This window comes from Poecilia mexicana, unplaced genomic scaffold, assembly GCF_051168715.1.
Source record: "Poecilia mexicana isolate PSO_F unplaced genomic scaffold, ASM5116871v1 scaffold_2, whole genome shotgun sequence".
NCBI lineage: Eukaryota > Metazoa > Chordata > Actinopteri > Cyprinodontiformes > Poeciliidae > Poecilia > Poecilia mexicana.
The window spans coordinates 35,561,789-35,580,762 of record NW_028263371.1 but is presented as its reverse complement, the minus strand read 5'-3'; the positions used below and the strand labels follow the sequence as shown (position 1 = coordinate 35,580,762).

At 40.5% G+C, this 18,974-nt stretch overlaps 2 protein-coding genes across 6 annotated transcripts; both read left to right on the top strand.

Moving 5' to 3' along the window:
- The first annotated feature begins 2,621 nt into the window (after positions 1 to 2,621).
- On the top strand, positions 2,622 to 10,102 carry ddx4 (DEAD (Asp-Glu-Ala-Asp) box polypeptide 4). 4 transcript variants are annotated; one of them, XM_015010894.2, is made up of 22 exons: positions 2,622 to 2,760; positions 3,670 to 3,702; positions 4,865 to 4,913; positions 4,992 to 5,039; positions 5,114 to 5,164; positions 5,822 to 5,887; positions 6,119 to 6,163; positions 6,245 to 6,271; positions 6,347 to 6,400; positions 6,470 to 6,505; positions 6,575 to 6,610; positions 6,687 to 6,728; positions 6,808 to 6,950; positions 7,013 to 7,165; positions 7,276 to 7,430; positions 7,529 to 7,658; positions 7,727 to 7,893; positions 7,967 to 8,112; positions 9,132 to 9,231; positions 9,297 to 9,567; positions 9,645 to 9,746; positions 9,827 to 10,102. In XM_015010894.2, the coding sequence occupies exons 2-22, from the start codon at positions 3,682 to 3,684 to the stop codon at positions 9,902 to 9,904; spliced, it is 1,920 nt and encodes a 639-aa protein (XP_014866380.2). In that variant the 5' UTR covers positions 2,622 to 2,760; positions 3,670 to 3,681; the 3' UTR covers positions 9,905 to 10,102. The 4 variants fall into 4 exon arrangements, with proteins under 4 accessions (XP_014866380.2, XP_087871316.1, XP_087871304.1 ...); XM_088015190.1 differs by having other exon boundaries at positions 3,666 to 3,702; positions 4,998 to 5,039; XM_088015178.1 differs by having other exon boundaries at positions 3,666 to 3,702.
- A 3,360-nt stretch (positions 10,103 to 13,462) lies between these two features.
- On the top strand, positions 13,463 to 18,953 carry ccdc14 (coiled-coil domain containing 14). Of its 2 annotated transcripts, none has more exons than XM_088015141.1 (9): positions 13,463 to 13,591; positions 13,709 to 13,752; positions 13,822 to 13,897; positions 14,068 to 14,140; positions 14,577 to 14,678; positions 15,642 to 16,004; positions 17,384 to 17,527; positions 17,803 to 17,905; positions 18,404 to 18,953. In XM_088015141.1, exons 1-9 carry the CDS (start codon positions 13,568 to 13,570, stop codon positions 18,855 to 18,857), a joined length of 1,383 nt encoding a protein of 460 aa, XP_087871267.1. In that variant the 5' UTR covers positions 13,463 to 13,567; the 3' UTR covers positions 18,858 to 18,953. The 2 variants fall into 2 exon arrangements, with proteins under 2 accessions (XP_087871267.1, XP_087871276.1); XM_088015150.1 differs by having other exon boundaries at positions 13,498 to 13,591; positions 13,884 to 13,897.
- Positions 18,954 to 18,974: the final 21 nt, after the last annotated feature.

Below are 18,974 nucleotides of genomic sequence, written 5' to 3'. Positions count from 1 at the left end.
ATAAATTTAAGTATTTGGTTTACTAACCAAATATTTAACTCCAAGCTACATATTTAGCTAGCAAGCTAAATATTCAGTTTGAAGTAAAATAGTTAGTTCACAAAGCTAGATATTTATTTAGCAAGCTAGATATTTAGTTAGTGTTGAGAAAATAAATTTAAAATAAGCTAGTTTTAAAACTTAACATGTCTTGATTCAAATACCTTAATAGTGGTTTTTAAATCAGTAACGTATTCTGGCTTTTTGACCTTTATTTTACTTGTAGTTACAGCAGATGGTTTGCTAGGATCGTTTGAACTGCCTTTTGTCTGTGTGGGAAAACAATACAGTAGAAGTTCTATCTTTTCACACTCATCTGTGAAAGGCCGTAAACACAACAGGGGTTCCTGGCTTCAGATAAAGGGTCAGAGACAGCTCCTGGTTGGATGAGCAAAGATACGCCTTATTTGAATAAATTAAAGATAAGAATACGCCTTTACTATAAAACTTTCTACACAGAAGTAACAAATTAGATTTTGCTCTTTGCAACTTCTCCAAAGACATCTTTGCTTTTTGTTTGTCGTTTCCATCTTTTGTCTTTTTCTCTCTCAGGTAAATTCATGTGTTGTTTGTGCTCTGAAGTTTCTGATGTTTTGTGATGTGTTTGTCTGGTGATAGTATGCATCTGTCTTGAATAAATGCTGATTATTGTGACGCTGTTATCTCTGCGTGATCTCAGTCTTTGCGCATAGCATTTTTCTGAACCCGGGCATAAGAGAGGATTTAACGAGTCAAAAGGTTTTTAAAGTTCAAGAATTTCTCTCCTCTTAACATTAGCATACTAAAGGTTTAGCTGGCAAGCTAAGTATTTCCCTCCAAGGTAAATATTTAGCTAACATGCAAATTCGCCTGCCAATAAGAGGAAGTGGACTATCAAAATAAAAGCTGGGTCTTGAGAAATAGAAACTCCTACTCAAAAGGCTAAATCCTTCAAAAAAATTACACTGTCACTTTTGATATAAATCCATTGGTAGACATCTGCATTGCATTTAAAACAGCTTATCCTTTGTTTTAAGGTGAAATGTTAGACAAGAAAATAGGAAAAGAAACAATAAGTAGGTGAGGTGACATATGATCTCAGAGCTCATATTTAGCTCTGAGCTCAATATTTTGCTTCTAGCTAAATATTTATCTTGCTAAATTTTATTTGAAACAAATATTTATAAATGAACAAAAACATAGTGAAATGACTTTGAAACATAATACACCTTTTTCTCTCGTATGACAAGCTGTTAATTTTACTGTATAATGCTGTAGAGGTGTTTTCCTGAGTAAAAAACATGGAGAAATGGCATATCAGCATAATCAGCAGATACCACGAAATGAGTTACAAAGTGACATAAAGACAACAAAGTCAATCTATTGCAGGGACAATCAAAAGTCTTCATCTCAGTCCCAGAGAGGATTAGTGATAAATGCTGTAATGGAGTGTGTGAGAAGGCCTGACGCAGTACGACCAGTTCTGTTAGAAAATATGGGCCAAATTTCCACCAGGGTATATCTTTGGGCAAGAACAAACTGCATCCACTAACTATTCACAATGCTTCACTATTTCCACATTTTATGTTACAGCCTAATTCCAAACTATAAAAAAAAATTAATCTCTTTACTCAAAATTCAACACACAAATAACTCATGAGAATATAGAAAATAAGATTGTTAGTGTTTTGCAAATTTATTAAAAATGGAAACTCAAGAAATTATATTAACATGTTCCCAACCTTTGCCATGAAGTTCAAAATGGAGCTGTTTCCATTGATCATCCTTGAGATGTTTCTACAATTTAAATGGAGTCCATCAGCGGTCAATTCAGTTGATTGGTCTTGATTTTGAAAGGCACACGCCTTCCACAGTTGACAGAACAGGTGAGAGGTCAAACATGAAGGATGGAATCAAAGGAGTTTTATGTAGACCTCTGAGACTCCCAAATCTCGAGAAGGCAATGGATATTTTTAATGGCATGTAGTTAAGAGCAATCATCTTAATAGCAAAGCCACAGACATTAATCACAAGAGAGATAAAGTAAAGGGTTATGAGCTGGTTGTGAAGAACATTGGTCAGCTGAGGCTGTTGTAAATGTGCTATATAAATAAACTTTGACTTGACTTGACATACCAAGACATTTTTTACTGCGGGATCGCCAAGAGTAAACAAGTATTGCTTTCAAACTGTCAGAAAATAACTATTAGTTATTTACACATTTTCACGCTATGGCAATCACCGTTATAAGTACAATGTTAGTGTTGACACTTCAATCCAGTATATTTTATTTGTTGTAAATTTAATCGATCAATTATATGACGCTCGAACTTAACATGTTTAAATTAAAACCTTTGATCACATTCGCAAAACCCCATCAGCATGTCCCAAGAAACATTCACATTCAAATGTTTGCAAAGACTCCCTGCAAAGCTACTTTAATTATTTTCACATTTATACTTTTCGATACTATCTTAGATGTAGAAACTCATAATATAATTTTCGCATTTGACTGTTTTTATTCAAGTGATTTAAATAAGTTAACACGATAAATGAAACGGAACAATTACGTAAACGAAGTTTGTTTAGTGCATTCTCAACATGCTCCAGTAAAGCGGGAAAGAAACGGACCTGGCAACCATCTGTGTCATCTACCCTAGGTCATGAGCTCTCCGTCACAATCGTGATTGGAAAGCAGACGGAGACAGTCACAAGAATAGCTTTCTACCTAAGAAGCTAAAGGTAATGTTAGCTAGTTTATCGTTTTTACTCCTTTTTATTCCCACTTTCTATGAGAAAAGATTAGATATTAAAACAACGAAATAAAAATAACGTTTGAGTCTTATCGTTTAGGTCAAAGTTAATTTATTTTATGAAGAGCTCTGTTGAAAGTGCAACGTTATTATCACGCCGATATAACTTGAAATGTTAATAGTTTTTATATTGTGCATTTTTATGAAAAATTACGTCAAATTTAATATGCTTAGCTAGAAACGGGCCATGCTTCAGCGAGTTTTCATGTCTGGGAACATGTGCAAGCTGTAACAAATATGGCGGCGGAGCACCGGCGCCAAGCTGCTTCCTTGATGTTCGGAGCAACATGGCGGTCGTGGCTTCGCATAAGGACGACACTGACATGTGCTGCAATTGTGTTGGTGACATAATTAGCAGGAGTCCGCATTGTAGGCTTTATTTCTCAATTATCCATAACCAGCCCGTCGTTGGAACATTAGCTTGGTAGCATTTATCTCGGTGTTTGTCGGGTTTTCGAGGCATTGGCGTCGAAGTTAGCGTTCAAATGATAACGGGCTATTGAACTAGGGTTCTTAACACCGTCTGGGAAAGTATGGAATTCAATTTTATAACTTTTCAATTGTGCCTTCATATGAGCTATACCGAAGAGTATTAGAAAAACGTAGTTTATTGTACCTTTTTATAAGGGATGCAAGACAAAGTTCTAGCTGTAGACATATTTCTATATTGTGGTTTGCCTTCCCACATCTGCTATAAATAATGATGGCCCTGCTTCCTAAAAGGGTTAAAGATTTTTAAACCATGATCCTGTTAAGTTACTGGTAATACATTAAAACCCTGAAGTAATTTTCAAGGGGAGGGAAAAAAAAATAATTTTTTTCTTTATTTTTAAGAAAGATCTCCATAAATATGGACGAGTGGGAAGAAGAGGTAAGCTACTTGTTTCCGAACCATGCCGATTGTAGGCCGGTGCGGCTTTTCTGTGTATTTTTCTTCAACCACCAGGGGGCTCTCTAGCAGGAAGTGAATCATTAGAAGTCAAAATTGTAAATCAAAGAACACGTTAATTTTTATTTAAAACAACCACATGCTAGCAGCAGGCATGGCGGAGAAATGTTTTCAAACTCATATGATGCAGCTTTTAAGTTGAGGGCTGTCGATCTGGCACTACAGGAGGGAAATGGAGCCTCTGCACTTAAGCTCAGTGTGAACGAAACCATGGTTAGTTGTGGCTAGCGGTGTAATCATGTATTTTTCTTACCACTAGATGGCAGTAGGTACAGATCATTTTACATTAAAACAAGAGAATTAGTGATGCATGAATGTTACAGGTAGCGGTGAGAGCATAGTATCTAGCAAGACTGTGATGACAGTGAAGCTCAGCAGTAGTTGGAAAGAACATGGGTCCATTTCCCACAACATGTCTGTGTGAAGTGAGCTTCTCAAGCCTGGTTACTATAAAAACTGAAACCAGAGAGAGACTGAGAGCTGTTGAGGAAGAGCTTTGTCTTTCTTCAATTTCTGCCAGGAAATCGGCTGTTTTCATCCAAACATGCACAGGTTTCACACTAGATGGGTAAAATATACAGATATTGACATTCTGTACATGCAAATCTTCATATTGTAACAGTGATAGAATCTGTATTCCGGCTATAAGAATGCTTGTGGATTAGTTTGTAAAACACTTTGAAGTTTTCTACAACTTCTTTAAATTTAAGACCACATTGTTGTGGTTGTTGTGTTCAGGTGTATTTTTGAAGTGGACATGTTACGTGCAATTTGAAATAAGAAATGTAAAATGTGATAAAAAATACATTTTTGTGTTTATTTGATTCCTATTCAAGACACTTTGATAAGACTATATATATAATATATGCGACTACAGAGTATCTTTGTTTACAGTTTTGGTTGGTGGTGTGCCTCGAGATTTTTTAAATTAAAACAGTGTACCTTGGCTCAAAAAAGGTTGAAAAACACTGTCCTAATGTCCAATAAATTTGCTGCTAACTTTGAACTTTAAAGCTGTGGTGTTTTCCAACTGTCAATGTGTAATTTAATTTTTTTTTTTTTTTTTTTTTTTTTTTTTTTACAGGAAACTAAAGCAACTACATTTACAGCAGCCAGCTATTCCTCTAATGATGGTATAGTTTCAAATGTCCCTTGTTGGTTTTTCTAAGTTAAAAAAACAACAAACCATCTTTAAACTGTTTTTTTCTAAGCGGCAGGAAGAGACTCATGGAAAAGTGATCATGGTGAATTTGGACGAGGTAAGGAAGTGCTGTAAGCAGTCTCTGATTTTTCAGTTTAAAATCACAGAGACTGAGTTGATGTTCTCCTTTAGGTCGAGGAGGCAAAGGGAGAGGCAGAGGAGGATTTTGGAACTCCAGCGCAGGTCTCCATTACTTAAGTTTAATGGTTTTCAACAGAAAATTTGGTACAGTGATCCATCCATTTTCAATACTGGTGAAATCCAGTGCAGGGGGAGACAGGGTGTTGCCTGTCTTTACAGTACAGCATATTATTGTAAAAAATGTATTGTGTGGATACAAGCCTAAGAGTTTAAGGTCATATGGTAACCATTTTGAACTATTTTATCCAGAAAAGAGAATCATTAGATCAAGACTATGTAGGATTTCTATGGCACAACCAAATGTATTCATCTCTAATTTCCAATTTTAGTGCAAAAATTTGTTTTTCATGACAACCATCTTAAGAAATAAAAAAATTATCAGTAAATATAATTTATATGGGCCCACCTATGTATGACTTAACACCATTTATCACAATTGAATATTTTATTGAATTGTCATTAAAAATTGGCAAATTTAGTGCAAAAATAAAATTTCTTTTTTGAATATGGTGGCCATTTTGATTTTTTTCTCTCGACCAACCAAGACATTGGAAACATCTGCTCCAAGCTAGGTTCTTGTATCTATATGAAAGGTTTTGCTGCGTTTTTAAACTACCTACTGCAGTATCAGGGATCAGTCTGCATAGAAGTGATTGTTGGTCTCGTTAGTGTTCTAAGCCTTCAGGTTTGTTGTTGTAGATGGAGACAGCAGGGATTCTAACGAAGACGGGGAGAGACATGGTTTCAGTGGGAGAGGAGGTCGAGGTGAGATTTGAACCAGACTAGACCTTCATTTGTCCACATTAAAAAAAAAAAAATCTGTTTATGTTTAGCACCAGATCACAGCAGACCAGTTCCATTAATATTCAATCTAACTCCAGTACAGTCAGATAAAGATTCAGCTCCACAAGTATTTTAAGTTCATTATTCTGCAGCTATCTACACGAAAAGCCTTGGCTGACTTTGAGCTGCTATTTTTACTCGTCCTATTACCAGGGCGTGGCCGAGGATTCAACAGGATGAACTCAGACGGTTTCTCTGGTAATGTTTGTAAATCTTTATTTTGGTTTGGTTTCCTGAGATTTGATCAGCCTCTAAGATTTTTTGGTCTCTGATTTGCAGAGGATGGTGATGGAGCTCATGAGAATGGTAGGAATAACTTTAAGGTTTTCCTTCTGCTGCTCTAAGAGTTCCTGATTGGCTGATTGTTGTTCTGATTGGCAGGGTTCAGAGGACGAGGAAGAGGAGGTCGGGGAGGAAGAGGAGGATTGAGACAAGGTACGAGAGGATGCACAGCTTTCTGCAGACAGGTGTTGCTGTTGACTAATTACTGCTTGTGTGTTGAAGATGCTGAGCAGGGAGGAAGAGGAGGCTTCCGTGGAGGTTGGTCACCCAGACCTTCATCTTGACTGGACTTTTCTGTCAGCAAGAGCTCACTGTCTGTCGTTGCAGGTTACCGTGGAAAAGATGAAGAGGCCTTCAGTCCAGGTTTGAGGCTTTAGGACGAGAGAATGAACTGATGTGTGTGAGTGTGAATCTGTAATGGCTGTTCTGTGTGCTGCAGGAGAAGACCAAGGTCCAGTCAAGGATGACCCTGATAGTGACAGTAAGTGATCGTCTGGGCTCTTGGATAAACACGGCATGTTCTGCTGCCTAGAACCCAGTGTTGCTGTTCTGACCCACAGAACCGAGAGTCACATATGTTCCTCCAACGCTCCCCGAAGACGAAGACTCCATCTTCTCCCACTATAAGAGTGGAATCAACTTTGACAAGTATGACGACATATTGGTGGACATCAGCGGCACCAACCCCCCCAGGGCCATCATGGTGAGTCCCTCAGCTGTGTGTCTGACGGAGGACTGCAGCCACACTGACTGTCTGTCCCCCAGACCTTTGACGAGGCGGCCCTGTGTGAATCCCTGAGGAAAAACATCAGTAAGTCTGGCTATGTGAAGCCGACCCCGGTGCAGAAGCATGGCATCCCCATCATCTCTGCAGGCAGAGACCTCATGGCCTGTGCCCAGACCGGCTCTGGGAAGACGGTGAGATCTTCAAGATAGGAATTCTGTTGGAGGATAGAAATGTTTTACTTTTGGATACGATCCAACCAGTGTGTAAAATCTTAAACTAAGTGTTCCTTCCTGTCCTCCAGGCTGCTTTCCTGCTGCCCATCCTGCAGCAGCTCATGACGGACGGCGTGGCGGCCAGTCGCTTCAGTGAGACACAGGAACCCGAAGCCGTCATAGTCGCTCCAACCAGAGAACTCATCAACCAGATCTACCTGGAGGCCAGGAAGTTTGCTCATGGGTAGGTGTGACGGTTAGAAACCAACCAGCCAGCCAGGCGGTCCTCCAGCCTGGCTGGAGGACCAGGCAGGAGCTGAAGTCTTCCTCCTGGTGTTTCAGGACGTGTGTCCGTCCCGTTGTGGTCTATGGAGGAGTCAGCACTGGATACCAGATCAGGGAAATCCTGAAAGGCTGTAACGTGGTTTGTGGAACTCCTGGACGTCTGCTGGATATGATTGGGAGAGGAAAGGTGAGGACAGGAACATTTCTACTCCTCTGGGTAAGGCAGAGAGGAACTTCCGTGTGGGTGTGTTCCAGGTGGGACTGAGTAAGGTGCGGTACCTGGTGCTGGATGAGGCCGACCGGATGTTGGACATGGGCTTTGAGCCAGACATGCGGCGCCTGGTTGGCTCCCCTGGGATGCCGTCCAAGGAGAATCGACAGACTCTGATGTTTAGTGCCACCTACCCTGAAGACATCCAGAGGTCTGTTGAACACACAGACTTCCAGCTTCACCTTCATGACCCCGCCTCATTCATGGTTCTGCTCCTTAAACAGGATGGCTGCTGACTTCCTAAAGCCGGATTACCTGTTCCTGGCTGTGGGCATTGTGGGTGGAGCCTGCAGCGATGTGGAACAGAAGTTTGTACAAGTCACCAAGTTCTCCAAGAGGGAGCAGCTGCTTGATATTCTCAAAACCACAGGTATACTGGTGGCTGTTAACTCTGTTTGAGTTATATCTGTGCAGGACTTTAACTGTTTATGCAAATTAGACAAAACTTGACCAGGTTGTCTATTTTCTCTCTCTCCAAATCTTTAAAATGCTTTTTGCAGCATCTTTAGTTGTGCCCCTGGTCCAAAACTTGAATCAAGTGTTTAAACCGTTTGTTGACTTTGAATAAAATGTAAAAATTGATCCCCTTTGACCCTGAAACTAAAAACTCTTCATGTTGTGGTTTTACAATAAAGGAACTAAATTTAGCTGCTAAACCTGGCAGTTAAAGGTGATACAAATCCTGAAATATTATTGTTTATAGTGAAGACTGAAGTTTGTTTTGGTATTTGTTAAAAAAAATACTAGTAATCCATGAATATTTTTGTCTGGAGATATTTAAGAAAGGGAATGATTTAAGTTGCTACATAATTTTTGTGCCCATGGAACAAAACAAGTGGAGCACAAGATGAAAGATTAAACACGATCACTTACTGCAGGGGTCCCCAAACTTTTTCCTGCGAGGGCCACATAACTGTTCCCTTTTCTGGTCGGGGGCTTGTCTTAGTTTTTCGAGGAAGAAACCTTAGAAAACTTTTGTTGGGGGGGGGAGAGAGTGAAACTGTGGACCGGGGGGGCTAGATTACTGCCGACGTCATATTCGCGTTTGTAGATAGATTTTTACCCAGAATGCAAATGGAAAAAAACAGTGAGCAAAAATGGTGAGTGGTACTGACTAGTATATATTCCATTGAGGGAAACTAAGTTTCATATCTGCTCAAGAGCCCCCCTGGTGGTTGAAGAAAAATCCACATATATATGAAAAAAAACACTGAATGCTCTCTGGTATTGTTCAGGGGGCCGGACCAAGTGAGGAGGCGGGCCGGATCCGGCCCGTGGGCCGTAGTTTGGGGACCCCTGACTTACTGTTTCAGCTGGTGAAGCAGATAATAACATGCTGCTACACCAGTGAGAGGCTGAGGGTTGATGACTTTTGACCTCTGTGTGCAGGAACGGAGCGTACCATGGTGTTTGTGGAGACCAAGAGACAAGCAGACTTTATTGCTGTGTTCCTGTGCCAGGAGAAAGTTCCAACCACCAGCATCCATGGGTAACTCACTCCTCCATCTGCTCCTGTTGTTGTTGTTGCCCACGGTAACGGTGTGTGTCTGGCAGTGACCGAGAGCAGAGGGAACGGGAGCTGGCTCTGACAGATTTCCGCTCTGGGAAATGTCCTGTTCTGGTGGCCACCTCTGTAGCTGCCCGTGGTCTGGACATTCCAGATGTTCAGCATGTGGTGAACTTTGACCTCCCAAAGGACATCGACGAATATGTCCATCGTATTGGGAGAACTGGGCGCTGTGGGAACGTTGGGAGAGCAGTGTCGTTCTTTGACCCAGAGGCTGATGGGGGTTTGGCCCGCTCCCTGGTCACAGTTCTGTCCAAGGTGAGACTCTGAGCTCTGATTGACTCTCAGCTTGTGATAACAGCCTGATAACAGCCTTTGTTTTTCTCTCCTGACAGGCACAGCAGGAAGTGCCGCCTTGGTTAGAGGAGTCTGCCTTCAGCAGCCACGGCGCCGGCTTCAACCCTAGGAAAACATTCGGCTCCACGGATTCCAGAAAGGTAATCTACTTCCACTCTGACTCTGAGCCATGTCTGATTTTCTGCTCTTCTAAAATCTTTGCTGTGTTGTGTGTCTGCAGATGGGCTCCTTCCAGGAGAACAGCGGGCCGAGCCAGCCAGCTGCCCAGGCTGCAGCTGATGACGAGGAATGGGAGTGACGCTTCTCCAGACTATTGATTTAGTTGTTTGGTTCAATTTGTTGTTTAAGTGTTAAATGAATCCTGGGGAACCTGAGCTTGTGAATGTTGAATGTAGAACCCTGGGCTTGCATGCATTTTTTTTTTTTTTACTTGGTGACATTGTGAAGTTTTGATTTCAATTTTCGATAAATTAAAACTGTCAGTCTGCTGATCAAATTTAGTGTTTTTATTTCTTCTGAGCATTGACACGTCTGAATTTAACAATAAATGGTGAGCAGCCTGAATTTTTCCTTATACTACTGAAAGTTAAAACACATGAGGTAAGTTCTAGGTAAAAGCTCAGCTTTCCAGTTGCAGTACAACCTCTGACAGTCAGTTTTCCCATCAATCTATGTTCAAAGCAACAGTTCAGTAATGTAGTCAGTGTGGAGATAAAAACTGATATGATCAGCAGAACTCCAGGTGATGCAGGGACAAACGGGCAGTAAGAGTGGAGCTCATCCTCATTGTCAGCAGCACAGAATGTAAACTCCCTGAAGAATGCATGTTTAAATGAACTCCAGTAAAATTAAAGGAAAAAACATTGTTTGAAATAAGCATTTTATTGCAAAAATACTAAATTGTAAAAAAAAAAAATTAATGACTTGTTAGCCCATTTATTCTTTTTCTGGGTTCCTAATGTGTAGAACTTTCCAGGGTTGGATAACTTTGGAATGTTGACTGTTCCATGCTGAGGGTTCTCTAATCTTCATATTTTGAAGACTCCACAGTGGTCCCCAAAACTGGATGTGCCACTGAGGTATTTCCATATCTTAAGACCTGAATTAATCAATCAAATTTTATTTGTATAGCACATTTCAGCAGGAGGGCATTTCAAGGTGCTTTACAACCCCTGGCAAAAAGTATGGAATCACCAGTGTTGGATGAGCAGTCATTCAGACATTTCATGCTGTAAAACAAACTCGGATCAAAAACATGACACAATATTAAGGTCGTTCCAAAGTGCAACTTGTTGGCTTTCAGGAACACTCAAAGAAATGAAGAGAAAACATTGTGGAAGTCAGTGAATGATACTTTTATTGACCAAACACAGGGAAATAAATATGGAATCACTCAATTCTGAGGAAAAAAGTATGGAATCATGAAAAACACATAAACAAAAGACCATTCAAAATACATCACTAGTATTTAGTTGCACCATCTTTGGCTTTTATAACAGCTTTTAGTCTCTGAGGCATGGACTTGATGAGGGACAAACAGTATTTGGTGCCTACTCTCTTTGATAGCAGTTGCCAGATCAGCTTTGCTGGTTGGACCCTTCTTGTGGACCATTTTTTTCAATCTCCACCACAGGTTTTCTATTGGGTTGAGATCTGGACTATTTGCAGGCCATGACATCGACTGAATGTGTCTTTCTTCAAGGAATGCCTTCACTGTTTTTGCCCTATGGCACGATGCATTGTCATCTTGGAAAATTATTTCATCATCTCCAAACATCTGTTCAATTGAAGGGATGAGAAAACTGTCCAAAATGTCAATGTAAACTTGTGCATTGATAGAAGAATTAACCACAGTCATCTCCCCAGTGCCTTTGCCTGACATGCAGCCCCATATCATCAAGGACTGTGGAAATTTGGTTGTTTTCTTCAGGCAGGCCTCTTCATAAATCTCACTGGAACGGCACCAAACAAAAGTTCCAGCATCATCACCTTGTCCAATGCAGATTCTTGACTCATCACTGAAGACAACTTTCATCCAGTCATCCACAGTCCATGATTGCCTCTCCTTAGCCCATCGGAATCTTGTTCTTTTATGGTTAGGTGTCAATGCTGGTTTTCATTTAGCTTTCCTGTATTGAAATCCCACCTCCTTTAGGCGATTTCTTACGGTTCGGTCACATACATTGACTCCAGCTTCCTCCCATTTATGCTTCATCTGTTTAGTTGTACTTTTTCGGTTTTCAAGACAAATGGCCTTAAGTTGTTTGTCTTGACGCTTTAATGTCTTTCTTGGTCTACCAGTACGCTTGGCTTTAACAACCATTCCATGCTGTTTGTGTTTGGACCATATCTTGGATACAGCTGACTGTGAACAGCCCACATCTTTAGCAACCATGCGTGAAGGGTTACCTTCTTCAAGAAGTTTCACAATCCTCTCTTTTGTTTCAAGGGACATTTCTCTTGTTGGAGTCATGGTTCTCGCCACTCCACTTCGTCCAGCAGCCCTCCAAGGTGTCATGACTGCAGGTGTTTTGAACTGCACACTAACGGGCACATCTAATCTGGGGCGGGTGTCCATTTAGGGAAAGGAAATAGACTGGGTGTGTCCTTTTTTCTACCTCCAATTTGAGTGATTCCATACTTTTTTCCTCAGAATTGAGTGATTCCATATTTATTTCCCTGTGTTTGGTCAATAAAAGTATCATTCACTGACTTCCACAATGTTTTCTCTTCATTTCTTTGAGTGTTCCTGAAAGCCAACAAGTTGCACTTTGGAATGACCTTAATATTGTATCATGTTTTTGATCCGAGTTTGTTTTACAGCATGAAATGTCTGAATGACTGCTCATCCAACACTGGTGATTCCATACTTTTTGCCAGGGGTTGTACATGATTAAAAAAAAAAAAAAACAGCATGTGACATTGAATAAACGGTAAGAAATTAGTTTTTCTTTTATTTGCAATTGAAGTCTTGAAACTACTACAAAGTATTAGGGCCATTGTAGACAGAAATGAATTTGGCAAATTTCCACGAAAAAACTATAATTTTGAGAATATATTTTTTGGAGGGGGGAGGGGAGAGACCGGGAACATTTCTGAATTTCTAAAGTAAAAAAATGTTCGACTTTTCAAGTTGAGAAATTTCCAAGGTTTTGTTGGCTCTAGTTACCTTATTTGAAAGTAGTTCGACAGGAAAGAGGGCAATGAGAGAGCGGGAAGACATGCGGCAAATGTCACCAGACCGGGAATCGAACCTGCGACCACCGCTACGAAAATCAAAGCCTCAATTCGGGGGTTGTGCTTTGCCCTTGCGCCACCACAGTACCCCAGAAATTTCCAAGGTTTTTGCTCGAAAACATTGAGATTAATCTCGAAATTTGCTCTGTTTTTGGTGGAAATTTTCTCTGTTTTTCTGTCTGTAATGGTCCTTATAAGCCGTCCTATTAAACAGTTGCTTGGTCCCCAGATTATTTCAGCGTCATCGTATTTGCATTGTATCTCCTAAACAGACCAACCCTGTCGACCTGAGATAAATAATACAAAAATCCCTTCACGCTCTTTATTATAACAAGCACTGCATGTTTACGGGAGGCCGCTGGGTGTAGGCGGAGTCATTTACAGTGATGCATTCGCTGCACCTAAGAAGCATTTGTTATAAGTGCGGCATTCTATGTATTATATACAGACGTTTTTCGACTTGAACGTCGTATTGGTTTTTAAATTTAGAGTTGAAGAACCTCCGGCGTTCCGAGTCTGATTTTCATCTTCAATTCATTTTTCTGACTTGGAATACTAGATTTCCGAATAGAAATTCAACGCAGCATAACGCCATTGGTCAGTTAGATATCGCGCTTCCAGCGGGAAGTGATTTGTTTGAAAGTTGTCTTTTCCCTCTGGTTAGCTTAGAGACATGTCCACGTCTGGGTCCAGCTGCTACCTTTAGACTGACTGTGGGGAAACCATGAGTGGAAAAACGCGAGACAAAGTATGACTTCCGAATTGCTGAAGGGGTTTAATTACTATATTAGCTATTAGTCTGAAGCATGGGTTAAAGACGGGCTGACATCTGACCTGGCTGTGTTTTTCTCATTATAACCGCCAGGTGGTGACATCGGGAAGACTAACAGGAAAAGTTAAAGTGAGCCGGTGAGTTTGAACGTTCAGGATAGATTTTAAATGAATATTTTTTATGCCGTTTTTGTTTTGTGTGATCAGAGCGCCTCCTGATAGAGGACCTCCACCCCAACCTCAGCCCAACTACTCTCTCTACTCCACAGACTCAGAGGACCAGGTAAGAATCATCCAGGAATTTTAGTCCCCAGGCCCATAACAGCGAGACCAGTAAATACTCAGCACTGCCCAGATTTCATTCTGTTAGACTCTATAAAACCCTGACCAGGATGAAAATCATTATTTGGAATAGCCTCTTGATTGGTTATTAAGTGTTCGTTCTGCCCTCAGGTCACCACACTGCATAGGGGCCTGGACAAATGTGCTGCCTTGCTCAGTGGCATTCTTATGGCAGACGAAGCAGGTCAGATTGCTTTCCTTCATACCTGGACTCAAAACTGACATTTATCTTAGGTTTGTGTCTGTTTCAGTTGAAGAGCTGCGTGGCCTCAGATTTGTGGCGTTTCCTGACATGTACCAACATGGACTGAAAAGCCACTCAGACAGGAAGAAGCCATCATTTTTTTTGGCTCACTTTTCTTTGCAGAATTGTGTTAATTTAGACTCAGATAGCTGCTTTTTCACCATTCTCCTGCATCTGAAGCCATGTTTATGGAGAATGATGATTCTTTCTTTAAAGGTTAACAGAAGAAGACAAAGATTTTAACATCAGCCCCTTTTTTATAGCAGTCAGTTTTCTAACGTGTTTCAGTGAAATCCTTTCACAGCTTTCAATTGAAGGATCCTCCTGCAGAATAATCTAAAAAAAAAATCTAATATTGATGTATTGTGTGTTCAAGCATCAGCAGGTCTTCAGAGAACCCCAAAGAAAGTAACGAGCAAACCAAGATCCTCCAGTTTCCAAAGAAAAAAGCCTGGAAAGAAATTCCCAGGGAAGGCAGGTACTTGGTGTGTTTGGAATCCAGTTTCTGATTTTAACCCAGTTTGGATGTAACAGTGCCCTCCAACATAACACATGCTTGGTTGTTTTATGTTGAGATTTTAGGTGATAAACCAACAGAGTAGAAACAGAAATTCCAAGATTTTGATGCGTAGGAAAAATCTGAAAAGTGTGGCATGCATCTGTATTTAGACCCACTGAATCAGAACCCCGGAGAAGCAGCTTTTATTAAAGCTGCATGTCTCTACCATCTTCTACATGTTGGAATAGGTTATTTTCCCTGTACTTAGCTGTGTTGTGTGTGTGCGCACGTGTGTGTGTGTGTGTGTGTGTGTGTGTGTGTGTGTGTGTGCGTGCGCACGTGTGCGTGTGCGTGTGTGTGTGTGTGTGTGTGGAAGGTACTCCAGCTCTTTTAAGAATTGTAAAGGGTGGCGCAGTCAAATCAAGAGGATCCACCTCCCAGGGGAAGGTGAGCGAAAAGAAACGGGCCATAAAATCAGCTGATGAGTGGTTCAGTGGTTTAGCGTAGCTCATTGAATCCAAGTTGGCTGCAGAATTGTCGTGCTTTAAACATCATCCATAAGTACATTTATTCCAGTAGCTCAATGCAAAAAATGAAACTCCATATAATTTGTAGATTTACACAGAGGGATATATTTCAAACACTCTGATTTAAGGAAGTAATTACATCTTTATGGCAGAACCAGGTTTCTGAATCGTCCATTTTTTCCCCCGATCAAATAAAGTTAATGTAAATATTAATGTTTTATGTTTTTTGGCAAAATACGTAAAACAAAAGGTATTTTTTATAAAGTTGAGATAAATGTCTGATTTACACTGTGATTCGTTTTCATATAAATTCCTAAAATAAAATTAATAAAAAAATGATTATTATTTATTAAGCTACACCTGCATACCTCTGTTTCCTAATACCGCCATGTTTGTTCTGCCTCTCCATCCTCAGATGCTCAGAGTTCAGAACGGCGCCAACCAGCAGCTGCCCATAGCTTCACCCCTCCGGCTCCACACTCTGGAGTGAAGCTTCATCCTCCTCAGAAACCAACCCTGCCTTTTCAGTCTCTGTCTGTGGGTTGTCAAACGTCTGCGCACCAGTCTGTCTCCTTACCTCCTTTACAGCGGTCAGGCGCAGTGCTGAGGGATCAGAACCATTCCCGCTCTGCATCTGCAGTGTGTGATGGGAAGGACAAGTGTGTTCCTGTGGGAGATGCTGATGGTGCAGCCGGCTGCATCCTGAGGGAGAGCTGCTGCAGGGAGGAGATGCTCCGCTCTCTGCTGGAAGAAGTCCGGGCTCTCATCGCTGGACAAGGTGCTCAAATGAAACCTCTTATTTCTATCTATCTATCTATCTATCTATCTATCTATCTATCTATCTATCTATCTATCTATCTATCTATCTATCTATCTATCTATCTATCTATCTATCTATCTATCTATCTATCTATCTATCTATCTATCTATCTATCTATCTATCTATCTATCTATCTATCTATCTATCTATCTATCTATCTATCTATCTACAAGAAAGGGGAGCGGCTGTTTGCTGTAAAAAAAAAATCAACGGGTTCACTGTGCAGCTGTGAGAACACCCACTAATCAGTTGTGACTTGATTAGTTTTTCAAGAACAATCTAAAACACGACTTAATCAGTTAATAAATAACTTTTTTCCCTTTTCATATTGCTTCTGAACTGTTCGTGCTTTGCTAGAGCAGGGGTTCAATACGTAGATTGCGGAAGGTTTTGAGTCGATCTCAGCATTAGGTGACAAACTGAACATTGCCATGACGCTGAGACCAGCACGTTGTCTTCTGACGCCTTATCAAAACGTTTGTAACTTTATTAAAGAACAACAAATCAAAAAAGTGTTCAAATTAATGACCCAACAATAATAATAATCTCTGTAGTTATTGTTTCTACAAGGTGTTGCGCAATTCTGTGCGTTTCAGTTCCATTCCCAAAATAACTAGCTGAGCAGGAGTTTAAAATTAACTAATCAACCACCGCTGTGTTCAGGGGAGCGCTTATTAATAATCGCAAAATAAATATCAAGCCTGAAAACCTAATATTGTAACAAACTGAATGTTATGATTTTAAAGTAATCTCTGCTCAGCTCAAGGAGCGCAGGAGGTTGTCGCAGCAACTGGTGTGCTTAAATGACAGAGAGGGAGAGAGAGAGTAAAAAGGTGCGAGTGGTTTTGAGTTGATAATCTGGGTTATTTTACCTTTGTGTACCTTTGCTATGGCGCTTTACAGTCGTTGTAGTTTCTGAACGTTCAATAAACGACAAACTTGGACTAATTATCTTGTTCTTTGTGAGTATACGTCATTCACAACAAACATCAAACATGGTAAATATGTTTCATTAAGTATTTAGCAAACAAATGACTTCTATCGCGATAATTATGTCAAATTACATCAATTGTCTAATTTAAAAAAATAGTTTGATGCTCTCTGGCATCTTGCTTTGAGCTCAGAGTCTGAGAGGCTTTTCCTCTATCAAATTATTTTTTTGCTTCTTATTTAGTGGAAATATTGATGTTAATGAGACTTTCTCCAAAGTAATAACCTTTTTCAACCTTTATAGCTCCACTGTTGAAATGAGGCTCTAACATTCACAAATGACATTGAAATAAAATCCAGTCCAACCTAAAGGAAGTTGTCACCACAGCTTCCTGTTCTCTCCACAGAACCAAGCCTCCAACAGGAAGTCATCTCTGCCCAGTCCAGTCTTCAGCAACTCCAGGACGACCTCACGGAGCTACGGAAAGCTCTTCAGGACACACAGAGCCGGCTGAGGGACACCGAGGCAGAGAAGGCCCTCATAAAGACAGGTTGAGACAGACTGAGATTCTATCCATAGCAACTCACTGCAGTGGTAGGAAGAATGTGAAGAGTGTTGAAAGGCAGTGAGACGTGAGATAAGAGTGAGAGCTGGGAAAAAAACTTTTCTACTGTTAAATATTAAATGTGGAACAATTTTTTATTGCACTGCAAAATAAGTATTTAGTTTAAATCTGGTGGTTTAAAATGTTTTTACTACATCCTGAAGTGGTACGGAGGGAATAAGTTGGCTTCTTTTGGTCAAGCAACATGTGTGTGTCTGCAGAGTTGGAGGTGGCTAGAAACCTGCTGCTGGAGAGCGAACGAGAGAAGATTGAGCTAGCATCAGTCGCTCAGCTAAGACTGAAGGAAATCAAACTTCTTAGAAGGTAAGTCTGGGTGGAGTTCTTAAAAAGTCCACCAGGGGGAGTTTTGCTTTACCAAATATACTGTATTTCATTCAGTAATGATATTTCCTTTAAAATCTAATGTTTCTCTAAGTTACACATTTAAAAATGCCGTTGTAAGCATTTTTAAAGCGATTGATTAAAGGCTGCTGGATAACAGATCAGAGGAGGGCTAGGAAACACTGGATTTCTACAATATATGTAAGAGTTCAATCTCATAAATACAAATAATTTTAAATAAATCAGAAATCAATCTAAAAGTCAAATTCCATACTTGTTGAAATAAAATTTACATACTGATGAAACTGTATATTTTTTTCAGATCTTGACACTTCAGTTAAAATTAAATGATTATATTGAAGTTGCATATAATAGAACTGACTTGCTGTGTCCTCAAGAGCAGAGATAAGAAAGATGTTGTTTGGAATTGGAGAGCTGCTGCTGCTAACATCTGATCTTCCTGCTTCCTGTCTGTTTCAGGCTCCTTCAGAGTCACTATTCATCAAAACCTATGGATGTCCAGAACTCATTGTGCCTCACCAAGCAGTATTTTGGCCAACAAAATCGAGTAGTGGCATCCACTGATCGCATCAAGGAATACCTGATCTCCCTTAACCAGGGGGAGCCCCCACACACTGAGAGTCTGCATGTTGCTGCAGAACGAGAAGAAAACTCAAAAGGCGACGGAACAAATCAAAGAGAGCAATGTATTGAGACATTACCTCGTCACCAGGATCATCATCATCACCCCAACCTATCTGTCTCTGAGGATGTCCCGCCGTGTGAGGTGGAGTCTGTGTGGTCCAACTGGAGCATGAAATCGGAGTCGACCTTTAACACCAGAGATGAGGCGGCGTTCAGAGATGGCCTGGCAGCTCTGGACGCCAGCATAGCCAGTCTGCAGAAAACCATTCAGCTGGATCTGAAGAAGTGACCAGATGGCCTCCATGTCTCTACAGCTCAGTGTTTGACCTTTTTAATATATGTAAGGATTCAAATAAAGTATCTTTCCTCCTTTTTATTCTTAAAATCAATCTCTGATCTCAGCTTT